Source organism: Muscardinus avellanarius (genome assembly GCF_963383645.1).
Source record: "Muscardinus avellanarius genome assembly, chromosome: 1".
Classification (NCBI taxonomy): domain Eukaryota; kingdom Metazoa; phylum Chordata; class Mammalia; order Rodentia; family Gliridae; genus Muscardinus; species Muscardinus avellanarius.
Genome location: NC_137786.1, coordinates 192,440,024 through 192,458,168, shown reverse-complemented (window position 1 = coordinate 192,458,168; position 18,145 = coordinate 192,440,024). Strand labels below are relative to the sequence as shown.

The following is an 18,145-nucleotide window of genomic DNA, read 5'->3' as shown; positions in this document are numbered from 1 at the left end:
CCCTGTTTTTTTAATTCTTTATTTTGAAACAGGATCTCAGTAAGTTGCAAAGGGCCTCACTAAGTAGCTAAAGCTTACCACAAACTTGTGAGCTCCCAAGTACTAGGATTAAAAGCATGAGCCAAAGTGCCAGGCTATTATTTTTTATTTTGAGACAGGGTCTGGCTAAATTGCCCAGGATGCCCTCAAACTTGTCATCCTTCTGCCTCAGCCTCCCAAATAGCTGGAGTTACAAGCGTGGACTACCACACCTGGCTCAAATAAAGTCATTCTTAAATATGGCATGTTCTCTAACAAAAGATAGTACAGGAGAGTAGAAAAAAAATGGGACTACTCTTTTAATTCTACCATTATAGTCATTATTATTACCAGAGAAGTATGTACTCGAAGACACTAGATAGTTCAAATCTAGCTTCAATTTTAGAATGTTTCCATAAGAAGTAAATGTATAAATTGATTTTAAAAAGAAGGGACTACATAAAATCTGTACAGTATAGAAACTAGAATGGTTTCTAACCATTTCACTAAATCTAACAACTGTCAGATTAAAACACCTAGTTTGGTAACTCCTTATATATAATATCAGAGGTCTATAAACTCTCATCTAAAATCTCTGAGGCCAGATGTATTGCGGAATTTTCCAGATTTTAGAAAGGGAATATGGCACACACGCCTTATTATGCAACATCTCTGCAGTATCTGTAATGAAACTCATTAGTATTTTCTGACAAAATCTATAAATATACTAGGTAGGCTAAATAAAAACTACAAACAATTATTATAATTAGCTCCGGCAGTTTTTGTTTTTATATCTTTTTGGATTTTGGAATTACAGATAACAGATTGTTGACCTGGATGTCCATATTTAAAGATACAGAGAGGACTTCCGGGAAGATGACGACCGAGAAAAGCGGGGCTTAAGAGCCCCGCTAACAACCAATCTCCATTACCACAAAATCAGCGCCTTTCATAGCCAGAAAACACCATCACCAGAGAAACAAAAAAATCACCAGGTTCCAGAGAGAAAGCTGACTGAGAACAGAGCTCAGAGCCACAGAGGAGATACACCGGCCTCACGCCTGAGGAGGACGCGGCAGCAGCGCCATACTGCCGGCGGCAGCAGCAAATTCACCGGACGGCTACAGCAAGCCGAGGTGAGCCGCTGCAGAACAGCCAGGCGGGATTTGTCGCCGCAGGTAAAATCTAAAGCTCCCAGTGGCTGAGCTCAGCACACGCTGCAGGGATTCAGAGTGCAAATCAAAACCAAGAAGAAATAACGCCAGCCTCACGGCCGAGGGAGTAACAGCAGCGCCATATTGCCACCAGCGGCAGCAGCAGAGAATTCACCGATCCAGTACAGCTACATCTGCGTACTCAAGAACAGTGAGTCAAATTGCGGGCCACAGAGGAGAAATCCCAGTACTGTACTCTCAGGGACTGGACCCAGAGGGGGAGGGGCGGTGGCAGAGATATCACACCATAGGAGAACGCCCAACCTGGCACCCCCCCCCACAGTCTAAAGCAGACTCTATCGACTCTCTGGGTCAGAGACTCTGTGATACAACCCAGTAAAGGAGTAGTGGCGTCTGAGATACTACTGACTCGAGATCCAGAACACCTTAAGTGAAGTCATAGTGACCCAAGGGAAGAACCCAGAGAAGGTACAAACTTCCTAAATCATGGGAAAGAGGAATAACACTGGAGCAATGAACACCCACAACCCCACAACATCAGAACCCAATAAAACAGAATATCAGAGATTTCTAGAAGATCAAATGAGGAAAATAACTGTAGAAATAATAGAGGTGCTTCGAAAAGAACTCAGAGAGAGCCAAAAAGAGATAAAAGATGCAATTAATGAAGTAAAGGCCTCAATTCAAAGCACAAACAACCGATTAGAACACATGGAGAACAGAATCTCGCTCTTAGAAGATGATCATTCCAAAAATGAACGCATAGTTTCTAATCTAGGAAAAGATATCCAACATCAGGAATCTGATATTGAAGAAATATGGGCCCATTTTAAGAGAGCTAACCTAAGAATAATTGGAATAGAGGAGGGAAAAGAAGGTGAAACCAAAGGGATCAACAATCTCTTCAAGGAAGTAATAGAAAATTTTCCAAACATAGAGCAAGAGGTTGATACACAGGTCCAGGAAACTTATAGAACTCCCTTCAGACAGGATCGGAGAAGAGGATCCCCACACCACATAATTGTCAAAATGACCAATGTGGAAGCCAAGCAGAGAATCTCAAAGGCAACAAAAACAAAGGGCCAAGTGACATTCAGAGGCAAACCAATTAGAATCACTCCAGACTTCCCAAACCAAGTCATGAGAGCCAGAAGGGCTTGGAGTAACATATTCCAAACTCTGAAAGAAAACAACCTCCAGCCAAAAATTTCCTACCCTGCAAAACTTTCTATCAAATTAGATGGAGAAATAAGAAGCTTCCATGACAAACAGAAACTGAAGGAATTTATGTCTTCAAAACCAGCGCTAGAGAAAATACTCAAAGAGATTAACTACAAAGAAGAAATAGGTAACACACACCAGAACCAGAGAAACAAGATTTTCCATCCAACAGTCAACTAAGATTGGTTATCTGTGGAGATTCATTATTTATGTTAGTCTTTTACCTATCTCTAAAGGGTATTGTTTGCCTTTATTGTTGTTAATTTTTAGGATTTCTAGTTGGAATATTAATATACCTTCAGATATAGCATTTGGAAATATTTTATCCCATTCTATTAGTAACTGTTAACTCTGTTTACATTGTTTTTGGATATACAGTATTTTTTTTATTTTTTAGGGAGTTTGTATACTCTTCTGTTGCCTGTGCCAATGAAATCATATCCAAGAAATCACTGCCAATTTCAATGTTGTGAGGTTTTATTACCCAGATTTTCTCCTAAAAGTTTATAGTCTTAAGATTTATATTTAGGTCTTTTATCTATTTTGAGTTAATATTTGTATATGAGATTAGGTAAGGGTCCAACTTTATTCTTTTCCATGTAATTATTATGTTTCAACAATATTTAGTTAAAAGATTACTATTTCCACCACCAAATGTTCGTGGAAACCTTGTCAAAAATAACTTGACAATATAGGGAAGAATTTAGCTCTAGGCTTTTATTTAACTCCAATGATTTATATATCTGCCTTTAGAACAGTACTACACTGTTTCAATTATTGTAGCTTTATATGGTTTGAAATCAGAAAATATATATCTTCTAGCTTTGTTCTTTTTCAAGATCGTTTTGGGTATCTAGAGTCCATATTCCATAATAGGATAGATTTTTTTTCTGAAAAATAAATATATAAATATATGATAGTTTCACCTAAAAAAAAAGAGAAAAAAAATATTCTCTGGTAAGAAAGAAAGCAAAAAGAAATATTGAAATGTTATCTTTAAGTCATCAAAAGCTTGGTATCAGACAAATGAAACTGTTATGTGAGATTATCAATTTTAATTTTGGATAAATTGCTATAATACTAGATGTCAACCACTAAGCCAAGCATGGGAAGGAGGGATGGGGAGAGAATGGGGTGGGGATCGGGTGGGGGCTGACTGGGCAATGTGTGCATGTATGTCTACAAAAGTTTGTATCCCACTATGATGTATGAATACAGTGCACCAATAAAAAAATAAATAAAAAATAAAGATACATATTATGGAGAGTATATAAAAGTTATATCTCTACTTCATTAACTTTACTTGCTGAATTATAAAACCTCAAACGCCCGATAAAGACAACAATAATTTCAATAATTTGGAATTATTCTCACCGCTTTGATTAGCATATCTAAATCAGTGGATTCAAACTTGTCAGGATTCACGTGGTTTAGGTGATCAAATTGTTTTAGAAGAGCTTGGTGGTCCATGCCTATATCTAAAAAAAAAAGTGAGAAAACTGTAAATAATCAATTAACCAAAAGCTAGAAATTGTGTACAAATAATACATTAGAAAAAGTATTCATTATAGTAAGTAGAATTTCTAAAAAGAACTGTTTTAGATTTTATATAAAATCCTTCTGGTATCCCTAATATTCCCTAGCTTGAGCATATTAGAGAAATTTTTCTCTTCTCTTTAGTCAAGCCTTCACTGAATTCTTAGTATGCCACTGTACTAGGAGTTTTAGTTATGAAGAAAAAATTTCTTATAAGACTTAGCCCTAAAGAATATAAACAGTACAATATATGAAAAGATGCCTAATTTCATTCAGAATAAGAGAAATACGTATTAAAAATGTACTATTGAGCTGGGCATGGTGGCGCACGCTTGTAATCCCCGCACTTGGGAGGCAGAGACAGGACAATCGCGCAGGTTCGAAGCCAGTCTCGTTGGCTTAAGAGACCCTGTTTCCAAATAAAAATATAAAAATAGGTCTGGGAGTGTAGCCCAGAGGTAGGAGGGTTTCCAGGAACTCCAATACCACAAAAAAAAATGTACTATTGTACCATCTAACAGAACTGTAAAATTCAGAATTATTGCTGGTAGGTATCTATAGTGATATGACTTCTATGGAGCAAAACTGAGAATATCTATCAAAATTACAAATTCATATATCTTTTTTAATTTTTTTCTAATTTTATCTTTTGACTAATTTTTTTATTTTTATTTTGATCATATTGAAAATGGCATACATTCAGACAGTACTTGGCTCCCTCCCCTTTTCCTCCCCGCCCCCGAACACTGAGTATCCTAGTTGACTATGCTACATTCACACTTATATACATATTCGAATGTAGCTCCTCCATTAATCAACCTCAGCCTTCTTCCTTTCCTACCCTTCCATTCTAGCTTTGCTGAGGTTTCCCCTCCATTATCTGGAGTCCCTCTGGTATCCCCAGTACCCTAGTTTGGGCATATTAGAGAAAGCATATGCCCCTTCTCTTCCTGTGCTTGGGTGATCTCACTTAACATAATGTTCTCTACATCTTTCCATATTATTGCAAATGACATGATTTGGTTCTTCTTTATTGCTGAGTAGAATTCCATTATGTGTATTTCCAATAATTTTGCAATCCACTCATCTGTTGATGGAGACCTAAGTTGGTTCCATATTTTGGCTATTACAAATTGTGCTGCTATGAACATGGATATGCTTTATATATATATATATCTTGATTTAGCAACTACACTGTGAGAAAATTATCCCATAGATAATCTTACATAGATACACCGTGATATACACACAACACTGTTCACTAGAAATAACTCAAATATCCATCACTGGGGGCCTGGTGGTAGGCATGGTGATACATACCCGTAATCCTCAGAAGGCTGAAGAAAAAAGATCACAAATTCAAGGCCAGCCTGGGTACTTAGAAAGACCCTGTCTAGAAAATAATAAATTAAAGCCAGGGGTGGTGGCACATGCTTGTAATCTCAGCATTTGGGAGACTGAGGCAGGAGGATAGCTGTTAATAGACAGCCTCAGCTACTTAGTGAGGCTCTTTGCAACTCAGTGAGACCCTATTTCAAAATAAAAAATAGGGCCGGGCGTGGTGGCGCACACTTGTAATACCAGCATTCGGGAGGCTGAGACCTGGAGGATCGCGGTTCGCAGACAGCCTCAGCTACTTAGTGAGGCCCTCTGAAACTCAGTGAAACCCAGTTTCAAAATAAAGAATAAAATATAGGGCAGGGGCTGTAGCTCAGAGGTCAAATGCCCCTGGGTTCCATCCCCAGACCCGCAAAAAAATAATAATAATAATAAATAAATAAATAAATAGGGCTGGGGGTGTAGCTCAGAGGTAGAGTGTCCCTGGGTTCCATCCCCAGTACTGCAAAAAAATAAAATAATAAATTAATTAAAAAGGGATATGAGCTGGGTGTGGCGGCTCAGACTTGTAATCCCAGTACTTGGGAGGCTGAGAAAGGAGCATCGCAGGTTCAACAGCCAGCCTCAGCAACTGGTGAGGTCCTCCACAACTTAGTGAAATCCTGTTTCAAACTAAAGAATAACAAATAGGGCTGGGGTATAGCTCAGAGGTAGGATGCCCCTGGGTTCAATCCCTAGTATCACAAAAAAGGGGGAGGAATAGGATGTAATTCAGTGGTAAAGTGCTTGTCCAGTATGAGCAAGGCCCTAGGTCTGATCCCCAAAGCCACAGAACAAAACAAAACCAGGGGCCTGGCTAAATATATTATGGTATATCCTTATAATAGAATTCTATGTAGCTGTTTAAAAAAAGTGAAGATGGTTTCTATGTACTTAATCAGCATCTTCAAAATGTATCTTTGATATATAGTATAAAGGAAAAACACAAGGCACAAAATGTGAATTGTATACTATCTTTTATCATTTTTATTTTTTGTTTTTGTTTTGTTTTGTTTGCAGCACTAGGAATAAAAGTAGGACCTTATGCATGCTAGGGAAGTGCTCAACACCCAGCCCCTCTTTTGTATAAAGAACTTTTAGCTGAGTGAGGTGGTGCCTGCTTATAATCCTAGGTACTTGGGAGGCTGAGGCAGGAGTACTGCAAGTTCCCAGGCCAGTCTGGACAACTTATCAAGGCCCTGTCTCAAAACTAAAAATATTTTTGTTTTGTTTTTGTTTTGTTTTGTTTTTGTGGTACTGAGGGTGGAACCCAGGGGCTTTTCTATTCCAGGCTATACTCCCAGACCTATTTTATACTTTATTTGAAAACAGGGTCTCACAGTTGCTGAGAGCCTCACTAAGTAGCTGAGGCTGGCTTCAAACCTGCACAATCCTCCTGTCTCAGCCTCCCAATCGCTGGAATTACAAGCTGGAGCCACCACGCCCAGCAAAATAATTTTTTAAAGGCACGGGAATGTACCTCAATGGAGAGCATTTGCCTTGCATATGCAGAGCCCTGGGTTCAATACCCAGTACTATAGAAATAAAAGGAGAGCTTTTATTTGTGTTTGTTTATATAAGAATAAAGAACCTCAAGAAGGATGGTGTTAGAAGACAAAAAAAATCAGGTAGCTTTTTGCTCTGTACCTTTTTTGGGGGGAGGGATTCTAGGGGTTGAACCCAGGACCTCATTCACTAAGCTAAATCCCTAGCCCTTTTTATTTATTTTGAGATAGGGTCTCACTGCATTGCCCAGGCTAGCCTTTAATTCGCCATTCTCCTGCCTTAGTTTCCCAAGTCACTGGAATTACAGGCATGCACCACCACACCCAATTGCTCCCGACTTTCTTAGGCTTTCTAGTTTTAAACCATGTGAATATACTCCCTACTTTAAAGATTAGCTTGTAGCCAGGTGTGGTGGCCCACGCTTGTAATCCCAGCATTTGGGAGGCTGAGACTGGAGGATGTGGTGAGGCCCTCTGCAACTTAGTGAGACCCTGTTTCAAAATAAAGAATAAAAAATATGGGAGGGGGTATAGCTCGGTGGTTGAATGCCCCTGGGGTCCATCCCCAGACCCACAATAAGTAAATTAATTAATTAATTAATTAAATATTCGCTTGTAAGTTCATCTTCACTCTATTTCTCTATTTGTTTAATTTTTTCATTCTGGATATTAAACCCAGGGATATTCTACCTCTTATCTAACCCCCCTTCCAGTCCTACTTACTTATTTGTTTGAAGGAGGTTTCACTAAATTGATAAAAGTCTCACTAAGTTGCTGAGGCTGGCCTTGGACCAGAAATCTTCCTGTTTTAGCCTCCCAAGTACTAGGATTATAGGTATAAGACACTATGCCTAGATAAATTCTTCTTTAAAATATCAGAAATTAGCCAGGCGTGGTGGCCCAGGCTATAGTCCCAGCATTTGGGAGGCTGAGACAGGAGGACTGCAGTTCGTGGACAGCCTCAGTTACTTAGTGAGACCCTTTGCAACCCAGTGAGACCCTATTTCAAAATAAAGAATAAAACAAAATAGGGCTAGGGGGTGTAGCTTGGAGGTAGAATGCCCCTGGGTTCCATCCCCAGTACTGCAAAAAAAAAAAAAAATCAGAAATTTCAATTTCTAAGTTCTGAATGAGTGAGAAAATATTCTCAAGTTTCCTAAGACATATCAGGTTGTTTTCTTTGTGTTTCTTTGTGTAATAAAATTTGATACCTATTGTAGAATCAAAGAAATAGCATGAAAGCAAAAGGGACAAAGGCTGTCTAAAGGAAAAAAAAACTAACCGAACAACTTAGGCCTGGCTTCAAAGATGGAATTACCTGGCATGTCTGCGTACTTCAAGTGGTACAGCATGAGCTCAGTGTACCTCTTACTGATACCCTTAATTTCAGGGTGATGTGTATTTGGTACTTGTTTTCTGAAGCTATTCACCAGCAGGGAACCTAACTCTATTCAAGCATTTCTCCAAATGCCATGCACTTAACAGAAGTGCATGCTTAAAAGGAAGATTACTCATTCCCAGGACCAGAATCTCTGGAGGTGGATCCAGTAATCTGCATTTTTAACAAGTTTTTCAAGTGGTTCTTATGCAACCTAAAGTTTAAGAACTACATTTCCACCAAAAGAAAATGTTCAAGTATTTATTAACAAGTCAACCACCCAGCTAACCAGCCTATGGGGACACGTTACAAAGATGGACACACAGGCCAGCTTAAAGGGTCTTGCACTAGCCATATCTGGCCCCTTGGTTTTTGGGGTTTTTTTTCTTTTAATTTGTTTGCTTTGTTTTACTTTGTTTTGTGGTACTGGAGATTGAGCATAAGGGTATTCTACCTCTGAGCTATACCCCCAGCCCTATTTTATTTTTATTTTGAAACAAGATTTCACTTGATGAGAGTCTTACTACTTGCTGAGGCTGTCCTTGAACCTGTGATTCTCCTGTTTCAGCCTCCCAAGTACTAGGATGACAGGCCCGCACCACCATTCCTAGCCTGGCCCCTTGATTTTGACTCATAATTAGAAAGTCCATTAAGAGAAAATAAAGGAAATTCATCTATATGTCACCTACCACTTTTATGATTTTCTACCGTTAAATCTTTGATTCATTTATATTTGTTGTGATGTAGGATAGGAGAATGGATCCAATCATACCTCTTCTGCTGATCCAAAAATCTACCCTTATTCCATTAATGAGATACCACCTATATCTTAAACCAAATTCTATTATATATTTAGCCCTACTTCTAGAATTCCTATTCTGTTTTACCACGTATCCATACGCCAGAACCATATGGTTTTAATGACTAAGGTTAAGGACACATCTTAATATTTAATATTAAAGATTTAATATCAGAGCCAGGCGTGGTGGCTCATGCTTGTAATCCCAGAATTTGGAAGGCTGAGATAGGAGGACCACAGTTCGAGGACAGCTTCAGCTACTTAGTGAGGATCTTTGCAATTCAGCAAAACCCTGTTTCAAAATAAAGAATAAAAAATAGGGCTGAGGGTGTAGCTCAGAAGAAGAATGCCCTAGGTTCCATCCCCCGTACCACACACAAAAAAAAGATAAAAATAAAATACAGCTAGGGTTATAGCTCTGAGGTAGAATGCCCCCAGGATTCAATCCTCACCACCATGATAAAAAAAAAATTATATGTTCACCGGGCATGGTGGTGCACGCTTGTAATCCCTGTGCTTGGGAGGTAGAGACAGGAAGATCACACAGGTTGGAAGCCAGCCGCGCTGGCTTAAGAGACCCTGTTTCCAAATAAAAAAGTATATATATATATATATATATATATATATATATATATATATATATATATATATATATATATATATATGTCTGGGAGCCTAGCCCGGAGGTAAAAGGGTTTCCAGGAACCCCAGTACCACCAAACAGCAACAAAAAAAATTATATGTTTCCCATTTGTTCAAGGCTACTTTTACATCTTTCAGGAATAATTTACAATTTTGTTAAGTCTTGCACATTTCTTTATAGGTTTATTCTGGCTATTTTATCTTTGTTCCTATTTTAAATAGGGTATTTTTCAATTATATCTTCTACATATGAAAAACATTGATTGTGTGTGTTGTGTGTGTGTATGTGTGTATGTGTGTGTGTATTTTACTGGAGATTAACCCCAGAGGCATTCTACCTTCATGCTACACCCAGCCCTATATTCGTTTTTTTAATTTTTTTTATTGGTGCATTGTATTCATACATCATAATGATAAAAATCTTGTGTAGACATAGATGCACACATTGCCCAGTTAGCTCCTCCCCAATCCCCACCTCATTTCCTTCCTCCCCATCCCTCCTTTCCATGCTTGCATACTGGTTGACTTGGATATGTTTAAGTACATCATGTGCTTTACAGAATTGCCTATATTCGTTTATTATTTTGAAATAGGGTCTCATTAGGTTGATGAGAATCCTACTACTTGCTGAGGCTTTCCTTGAACCTGTCTCAGCCTCCCAAGTAGGGGGATTACAGGTGTGCACAACCACGCCCAACTAAAAATGCTGATTTCTTTTTTTTGTGTATGTGTGGTACTGGGGTTCCTGGAAGCCCTTCTACCTCCGGGCTACACTCCCATACCTATTTTACATTTTTATTTGGAAACAGGGTCTCCTAAGCCAGCGCGCGTGGCTGGCTTCGAACCTGCGCGATCTTCCTGTCTCCACCTCCCAGGCGCGGGGATTACAAGCGTGCGCCACCACGCCCGGCTAAAAATGCTGATTTCTTTAGATTATGTTTACCTTGTTGAATTTTCCCACTGTGCATAGTAAGATTTTTCAGTTATTTTGGCTTTTTCAATTATACAATCATATCATCTACAAATAGAGATGGTATTATTACCTTCGTTTCAGCTACTTTACCTTTGATTTTTTTCACTTGTATAACTGTTCCAGTCAGTACCTCCAACACAAAATTAATTCATAGTCACTGTGGTAGGCATCATTGACTTATTCCTGATTTTAATTAGAATATATACTTGTGTTTCCCTACCAAGTGTGATGTAGCTAAATTGGATAGAACCGATCATCTTACAGAATATCTATTGATTGCTATTTTATTACTTTGTTTAAATTAAGAATGGATATTTGAGAACTGGGCGTGGTGGTGCAGGCTTGTAATCCCAGCATTCGGGAGGCTGAGATCAGAGGATCACGGTTCGCGGACAGCCTCAGCTACTTAAGTGAGGCCCTCTGCAACTCAGTGAGACCCTGTTTCCAAATAAAGAATGAAAAATAGGGCAGGGGGTGTAGCTCAGGGGTCAAAAGCCCCTGGGTTCCATCCCCAACCCCCCCCCCCGCCAAGAAAAAAGAATGGATATTTGACACCCAGAACTGCAATTTTTTTAAAAAAAATGATTGTATTCTTTTGAGATAGAATAATTTGGTTTTGGCATCACTATAGAAGAAAAATATGCAAACTTTACTACCTTAAAAATAGTTTAAGTAACATTAATAATCAGCTTTCTGATAATTTGATGGAATTCTTTATGAAACTGTCTGGGCTTGATGTTTTTTCATGGGGATAGGTCTCTGGCAAATTTTCTCTTACATCAATGGAAATTATTTAATTAGATTTCCTTTCTTTGCTTTCTCTTGGTTCCCTTTCATGTTATTTTTCCTTCTAAATCAGTAGTTTAATTCCTTTCCATTTTTCTTTTCTTTTTTTCTTTTTCTTTTTTTCTTTTTATTTTTTTGTGGTACTGGGGATGGAACCCAGAGGCAGTCTACCTCCAAGTTACAACCCCAGCCCTATTTTTTTTTTTTATTCTTTATTTTTTGAAACAGGGTCTTACTGAATTGCAAAGGGCCTCACTTAGTAGTAGCTGAGGCTGTCTTTGAACCATGATCCTCCTGTCAGCCATTCAAGTGCTAGGATTACAAGCATGCACCACCATGCTTGGCTTTCCATTTTTCTTTTCTATTGATATAGCTACTTAAGGCTAATCATTTGGATTGATTTTGTTTTTCCTGTACTGGAAATCAAACCCAGGGCTTCTCATGCTAGGCAAGCTCTCTACCACTGAGCTACATCCCAACCCGCCCCCTTTTTTGTGGTACTGGGGTGGAACCCAGGGGCTTTTCTACCTCCGGGCTATACTCACAGACCTTTTTTATATTTTATTTGGAAGCAGGGTCTCACTAAGTTGCTGAGAGCCTCATTAAGTAGCTGAGGCTGGCTTCGAACCTGTGTGATCCTCCTGTCTCAGCCTCCCAAGCGCTGGGATTACAAGCGTGCACCACCACACTCAGCTTCAGCCCCCTAGTTTTTTAAGACAGGATCTTGCTAAACTGTTCAGGATGATATCAAACTTGTGATCCTCTTGCGTCAGCCTTCCAATAGCTGGGATTACAGGAATATGCCACTGCACCCAGCTAATTTGAATTTCTTGCTATGTAAATGTATAGCCTATTCAAAAACTTAAATCTTAAATATTAAGAGAAGACAAACCAAGACATAAAATTTTGACAAGAACATACCAAGTGTATGTATTTAATATAAACTGACCTCAACAACCAAACACTACAATTTTTGTACATTTAACACTTACCTTGAAGGGAATCCAATTTAGCTTTAATTAGCATTCTTAACCTTCCTACTTCTTGCCTTTTTAGTTCGTCGAGTTTTGTCCTCACATGGTGACTTACTAAATCCAGCTCTTTGCTTAGCCTCCCACTCTGTTAACAAAATTAATTAATTAATTTATCTATTATATTTCATCTTTAGGCCATATGCAACATAACAAAAATAGAATTATAAGAAGTTAGTGATACATATGTTGACTATCTTAAATGAATTTAACATCAAAAAACATTTCTTTCAGAAGAGATTTAGTTTGTCATTCTAGAGTCAAGAAGTCTAAAAATAATATCATTCAGAAAAGTATATTTAGGGCATAAAAGAGAAACACAAAAAGTTGAGTTGAGAAACAGTGTAGGCACTTTGGAAAGCAGTCAGCAAATTCCTCAAAAAGTTAAAGTTGTCATATATGACTCAGCAATTCATTCCTGGGTATATACCTAAAAGAACTCAAAACACATTAACATAATAACCTGAACATAAATGTTTACAGCAGCATTATTCATACAACAAAAGAAGCAGAAATAAACCAAATGTTCATCAAGTAATAAATGATTAAACAAAATATAGGACAGTTCTCCCTCAGTATCCTGAATGAATACCAAAATCTTTGGATACTTAAGTCCCTTATATAAAATAAAATGGCATGGTATTTGTATACTGCCTATGTAATAACCTCCTAGATATTTTATTTATTCACTTGTGTGTGTGTGTGTGTGTGTGTGTGTGTGTGTGTGTGTGTGTGTTGCTGGGAATGGAACCCAGGAGCCTTCTACCTCTAGGCTACACTCCCAGATCTATTTTATATTTTACATGGAAACAGGGTCTCACTAAGTTGCTGAAAGCCTCACTAAGTAGCTGAGGCCAGCCTTAAACCTATGCAATCTTCCTGTCTCAGTCTCTCCCTTTTTTTGTTTGTTTGTTTTTGTTTTTGGCGGTACTGAGAATTGAACCCAGGGGCATTCTATTTCTGACCTACACCCCCCAGCCATATTTTTTTTTTTTTTTGAAACAGGGTCTCACTGAGCTGCAAAGGGCCTCACTAAGTAGCTGAAACTATCCTCAAACCACAATCTTCCTGTATCAGCCACCCAAATGCTGGGGCTACAAGCATGCACCACCATACCTAGCTTACCCTCCTAAATACTTTAAGCTACTTCCAGATTATTTATAATATCTAATATGATGTAAGCACTATGTAAATAGTTATTATGCTGTATTGTTTAAAAAATAATGACAATAATAAGGTTATATAGGTTCCATATGAATACAACTTTTTTCAATCAAAGGTTAGTTGAATCCACAATGTGGAACCCTGGGATATGAAGGGCTGATTATATATCCTTTCATATAATGAGATATTACTAAGCTATGAAAAGAAATGAAATTCTGATACCTGTTACACAGATGAACCTTGAAAATATTATGCTATGTGAAAGAAACCAGATTCTAAAGACCACATATTAAAAGTCTAGAACAAGCCAGGCATGGTAGCACATCCTTGTAATCCCAGTACATGGGAGGCTGAGAATTGCAGGTTTAAGGACAACTTCAGCAAGTAGTGAAACTCTCATCAACCTAGCAAGATCCTGTTTCAAAATAAAAAAATAATGGGCAGAGCGTGGTGGCTGGATTATAATGCCAGCATTCAGGAGGCTGAGACTGGAGGATCATGGTTCACGGACAGCCTCAGATACTAGAGAGGCCCTCTACAACTTAGTGAGACCCTGTTTCAAAATAAAGAATGAAAAATAGGGCGGGAGTGTAGCTTGAAAGTCGAATGCCCTTGGGTTTCATCCCCAGACCTGCAAAATAAATAAATAAATAAATAAATAAGTAAAATAGGGCTAGGAGTATAGCTTAGAGGGAGAATGTTCCTCGGTTCCCTCCCCAATACCAAAAAAAAAAAAAAAAAAAAATCCAGAACATGCAAATCTATAGAAAGTAGCTTAGCTGTGGCTGGAAAAAAAAGTAAAAATTGAAGTGACTGTTTAATTGGTACAGGGTCTCTTTGTGGGGGGACAAATGTTCTAAAACTAGATAGTGGTAATGAGTATATGACTCTGTGGATATACCAAAACCACTGAATTGTATGGTCTGGGTTTGTTTTTGTTTGTGGTACCAGGGGTTGAACCCAGGGATGCTCTACCACTGAGCTGCACTCCAACCCTTTTTACTTTTTATTTTTATTTTTTTGAGGTACTGGGGATGAAACCCAGGGCCATTATACCTTCAAGCTACATCCTCAGCCCTATTTTTTATTCTTTACTTTGAAACAGGGTCTCTCTGAGTTGCAAAAGGGCCTCACTAAGTAGTAGCTGAGGCTGTCCACGAACCACGATTCTCCTGGCTCAGCCTCCTAAATGCTGAGATTACAAGTGTACGCTGCTAGCCCTGGCTTCCAATCCTTTTTATTTTTTATTTTTATTTTTTGTAGTACTGAGGATTGAACCAAGAGGTATTCTTCGAGCTGTACCCCCAGCCTGATTTTATTTCTTACTTGGAAACAGGGTCTTGCTAGGTTGATGAGAGTCTTACTACTTGCTGAGACTATACTCAAACCTATAATCTTCCTCTCTCAGATTTCCAAATACAGGGATTCCAGGCGTGTGCCAAAAGGCTTGGCTATTTTTTATTTTGAGATAGGATCTTGCTAAGTTGCTGAATCTGGATTCTCCTTTCTCAGCCTCCCAAATTAAACACAACAAAGAAACAAACAAACAAAAAGTAACATAAGCAAAGAAAACTTGCTTAGGAGGCATAACTGAAAGTTTAAAACTGTAAATATTTTTGTGTGTGTGTGTCTGGTACTGGGGGTGGAACCCAGGGGCTTTTCTACCTCCGGGCTATCCTCCGAGACCTATTTTATATTTTATTTGGAAACAGGGTCTCACTAAGTTGCTGAGAGCCTCACTAAGTAGCTGAGGCTGGCTTCAACCTGTGCGATCCTCCTGTCTCACCCTCCTGAACACGGGGATTACAAGCGTACACCACCATACCCGGCAAACCTGTAAATATTTTTTACTTGATGAATCTAATATAAAACCAGCTAAATTGATACATTTCCCTTCAATGAAAGGCTTTAAAAGAATCTCTCATGTCAAATCTTCACAACTTCCTTTCTTATTGTGACAACTAAGGAGCCAGTTAGGGCTAGGATTATTTATAACAGAGTTCATAGGACAGAGACAAATAGAGATGCCTTCCCTAAATAGCCAATTACCTCTTTCACTAATTTGGACTTGATTAAAACATCAAAACCTAACCTATTTTATACCTTTGAATAGCTTCCTGCTGTCCTCAAATCATGATCCAAGTCCCTTCACATGCTACACGAGACCCATGACTCTTTCCAACTGCATATTTTGGCCACTCATGACCCCCACTTCCCACTGTAGGGTCCAAAATCAGTTACTATTTCAGGTTTCTTATATACCTCTTCTGTCTGTATCCTTGCACCTTCACCTAGGATACCACCCAGTCCTTCTCTTTTTCACAGTGGTATCTTTAAGCTCTGACATAATCTCTACCAGGAAAAATAACTTCCACTTTCCCACACCGCTTCATTCTGGATCATATGCCTGTCCTCTACAACTCTATAATATATTATAACTCAACACATATCCGCCCAGATAATCTGTTTCTTGCTATGGCTTTCCTCTAAGGGTCCCTCAAGGGCCAGGAATAAGTCTTATCTTTGTATCCCCACTCTATGTATTTCAGGGTATGTGCAAATGTTTGTTAAATAAGTAATTACATTTACCTTTATTTCCTCTATGTCTGCTTTCTGGAGCTTTTCTCTGAAATGTTTATCTGTTTCCAGAACATCAATAACTTGCTTGAGATATTCATCATAATAAAGCCCAGTATCCTTCAAATTAAGGAAAAAAAATAGTAATGCTTCTGAAAGGTTTTCCTTGATTGAATCAAAAGACCTTGATCTTAAAAATTTTTTCCAGCAAAATGGCATTAAGATTTATCTATTCTGATAGTTTCTACAGTCAAGGCGAAAAATCTACATTTTATAAGTAAAGAGTTTCAGTTCAGAATCAGTATCATGTTTTATTATAACATAAATATAGATTTCTTATATGTTTTAGATAATAAAGAATTAACCAATAATGTTAAATGATTTCTTCCTATTGTCTTGTCTTTCCTTTGAATATACCACAGTCTTTTCTTGGCTGGTTAGCACTACATTGGAAATGCATTATGATTAATTCTCCTCATGGTAGTTACATTAAATAAACACTGGCTAACTTAAACACCATATGCTTGTTCAATATTCTTTTTAGTGCTATTTCAAAAATAGTTCGTAGCCAGGCATCTAGTGCATGCTTGTAATCCAGTCAAATCTTCACAACTTCCTTTCTTATTGTGACAACTAAGGAGCCAGTTAGGGCTAGGATTATTTATAACAGAGTTCATAGGACAGAGACAAATAGAGATGCCTCCTGTCTCAGCTTGGGAGGCTGAGACAGGAGGATTGCAGGTGTGTGGCCAGCCTCAGCTATGTAGTGAGGCTCTCTGCAGCTTAGAGAGACCCTGTTTCAAAATAAAGAATTAAAAACAGAACTGGAGATGATGTAGCTCAGAGGTAAAATGCTCCTGGGTTTAATTCCCAGTTCTGCCAAAAAAAAATTCCTCAAGTAATAAAGTAGTTGCAACATTTTGTTTATAATTCTTCCCATTTCACTCCATTAAGCTATAGCCTCACTGCACTTTGCTTCATTTAGTCATAGTTCACTTTGTTTAATTTTAATTCCTTTCATTTGGTTACAATTCCACCCACTTCACTTACTGGTGGCTCTATATTTGCACTTTCCACAGGTTGGGGATTTTGCACTTTTGTCTTGTCGATGTCTATGGGCACAGCTTGCAGAGCAGTAAGTAGATACGCAACCAAGAGAAAACAATAGCGCAGCAGGAGAATCCTCCACCTCATCTGAAATGAAGGAATAATGAAGGTAAGGTCCTGAAAAGATCTTTGAAAACTATACATGCATTTCCAGTGTCACAATGATATATTTAATCTTGATAGATTTAACAAAACAAAACAAAACAAAAAATTCTAGGAAAGAGGTAAAACTAGTTTATAACCTATCAAGAAAATGCTTACACTAGATTACCAAAGAAAATCAGAGATTTTCAGCCAAAACTTAAAAAGACAGAAAAGAGATACAAGAAAATATTTGGTTAGTTATAAAAACTCCAAATAAAGATGATAAAGAGGGACTTCAATTTTAAAAATAAATGAATAATTCTAGATGAGAAGGAAAGAGTAAAAATCTTTTTCTCGATTAAAACAGTAGGGAGACAAAAGTATTTCTGTATAAACATAATTTAGTTTTGACCTAATTTTAATAACTTGTCCTATGAATATCTATTGAAAGGGACAAATAACAAGCTACAAATATTCTCTTAACCTTTTAAATTATTTTGTTATAGCCACTAGTTACTTGACAAAAAATTTTGGTCAACTGTTCCAATAAATAGGTCAATAAAATATCAAGTAGGATGTAAAGAGGTTGAAACAAAAGTGCAAAAACAGCTACTGCTAGTATCACATATTCAAATTTTATTTGTTTCCACTCCATTAATATTTTAGTAACTTCAAAAGTCGTTCTACTATATGACTTAGAATAAATAAATAGTTTATATTCAATTGATCAGATAGATAAATAGACAGACAGAGATCTATGGTAGGGTTCAAG

At 37.9% G+C, this 18,145-nt stretch overlaps 1 protein-coding gene across 1 annotated transcript in view; it reads right to left on the bottom strand.

The window, feature by feature from the left end:
• NUCB2 (nucleobindin 2) overlaps nt 1-17,376 on the bottom strand; it is a gene marked incomplete at both ends in the record, with an annotated part of 45,394 nt that extends 28,018 nt beyond the window's left edge. Inside the window, 4 exons of the mRNA XM_080692747.1 lie at nt 3,789-3,892; nt 12,403-12,529; nt 16,195-16,302; nt 17,233-17,376. Of these exons, the coding sequence (XP_080548873.1) occupies nt 3,789-3,892; nt 12,403-12,529; nt 16,195-16,302; nt 17,233-17,376 (483 nt within the window). The remainder of the gene's footprint in view (nt 1-3,788; nt 3,893-12,402; nt 12,530-16,194; nt 16,303-17,232) is intronic.
• Nucleotides 17,377-18,145: the final 769 nt, after the last annotated feature.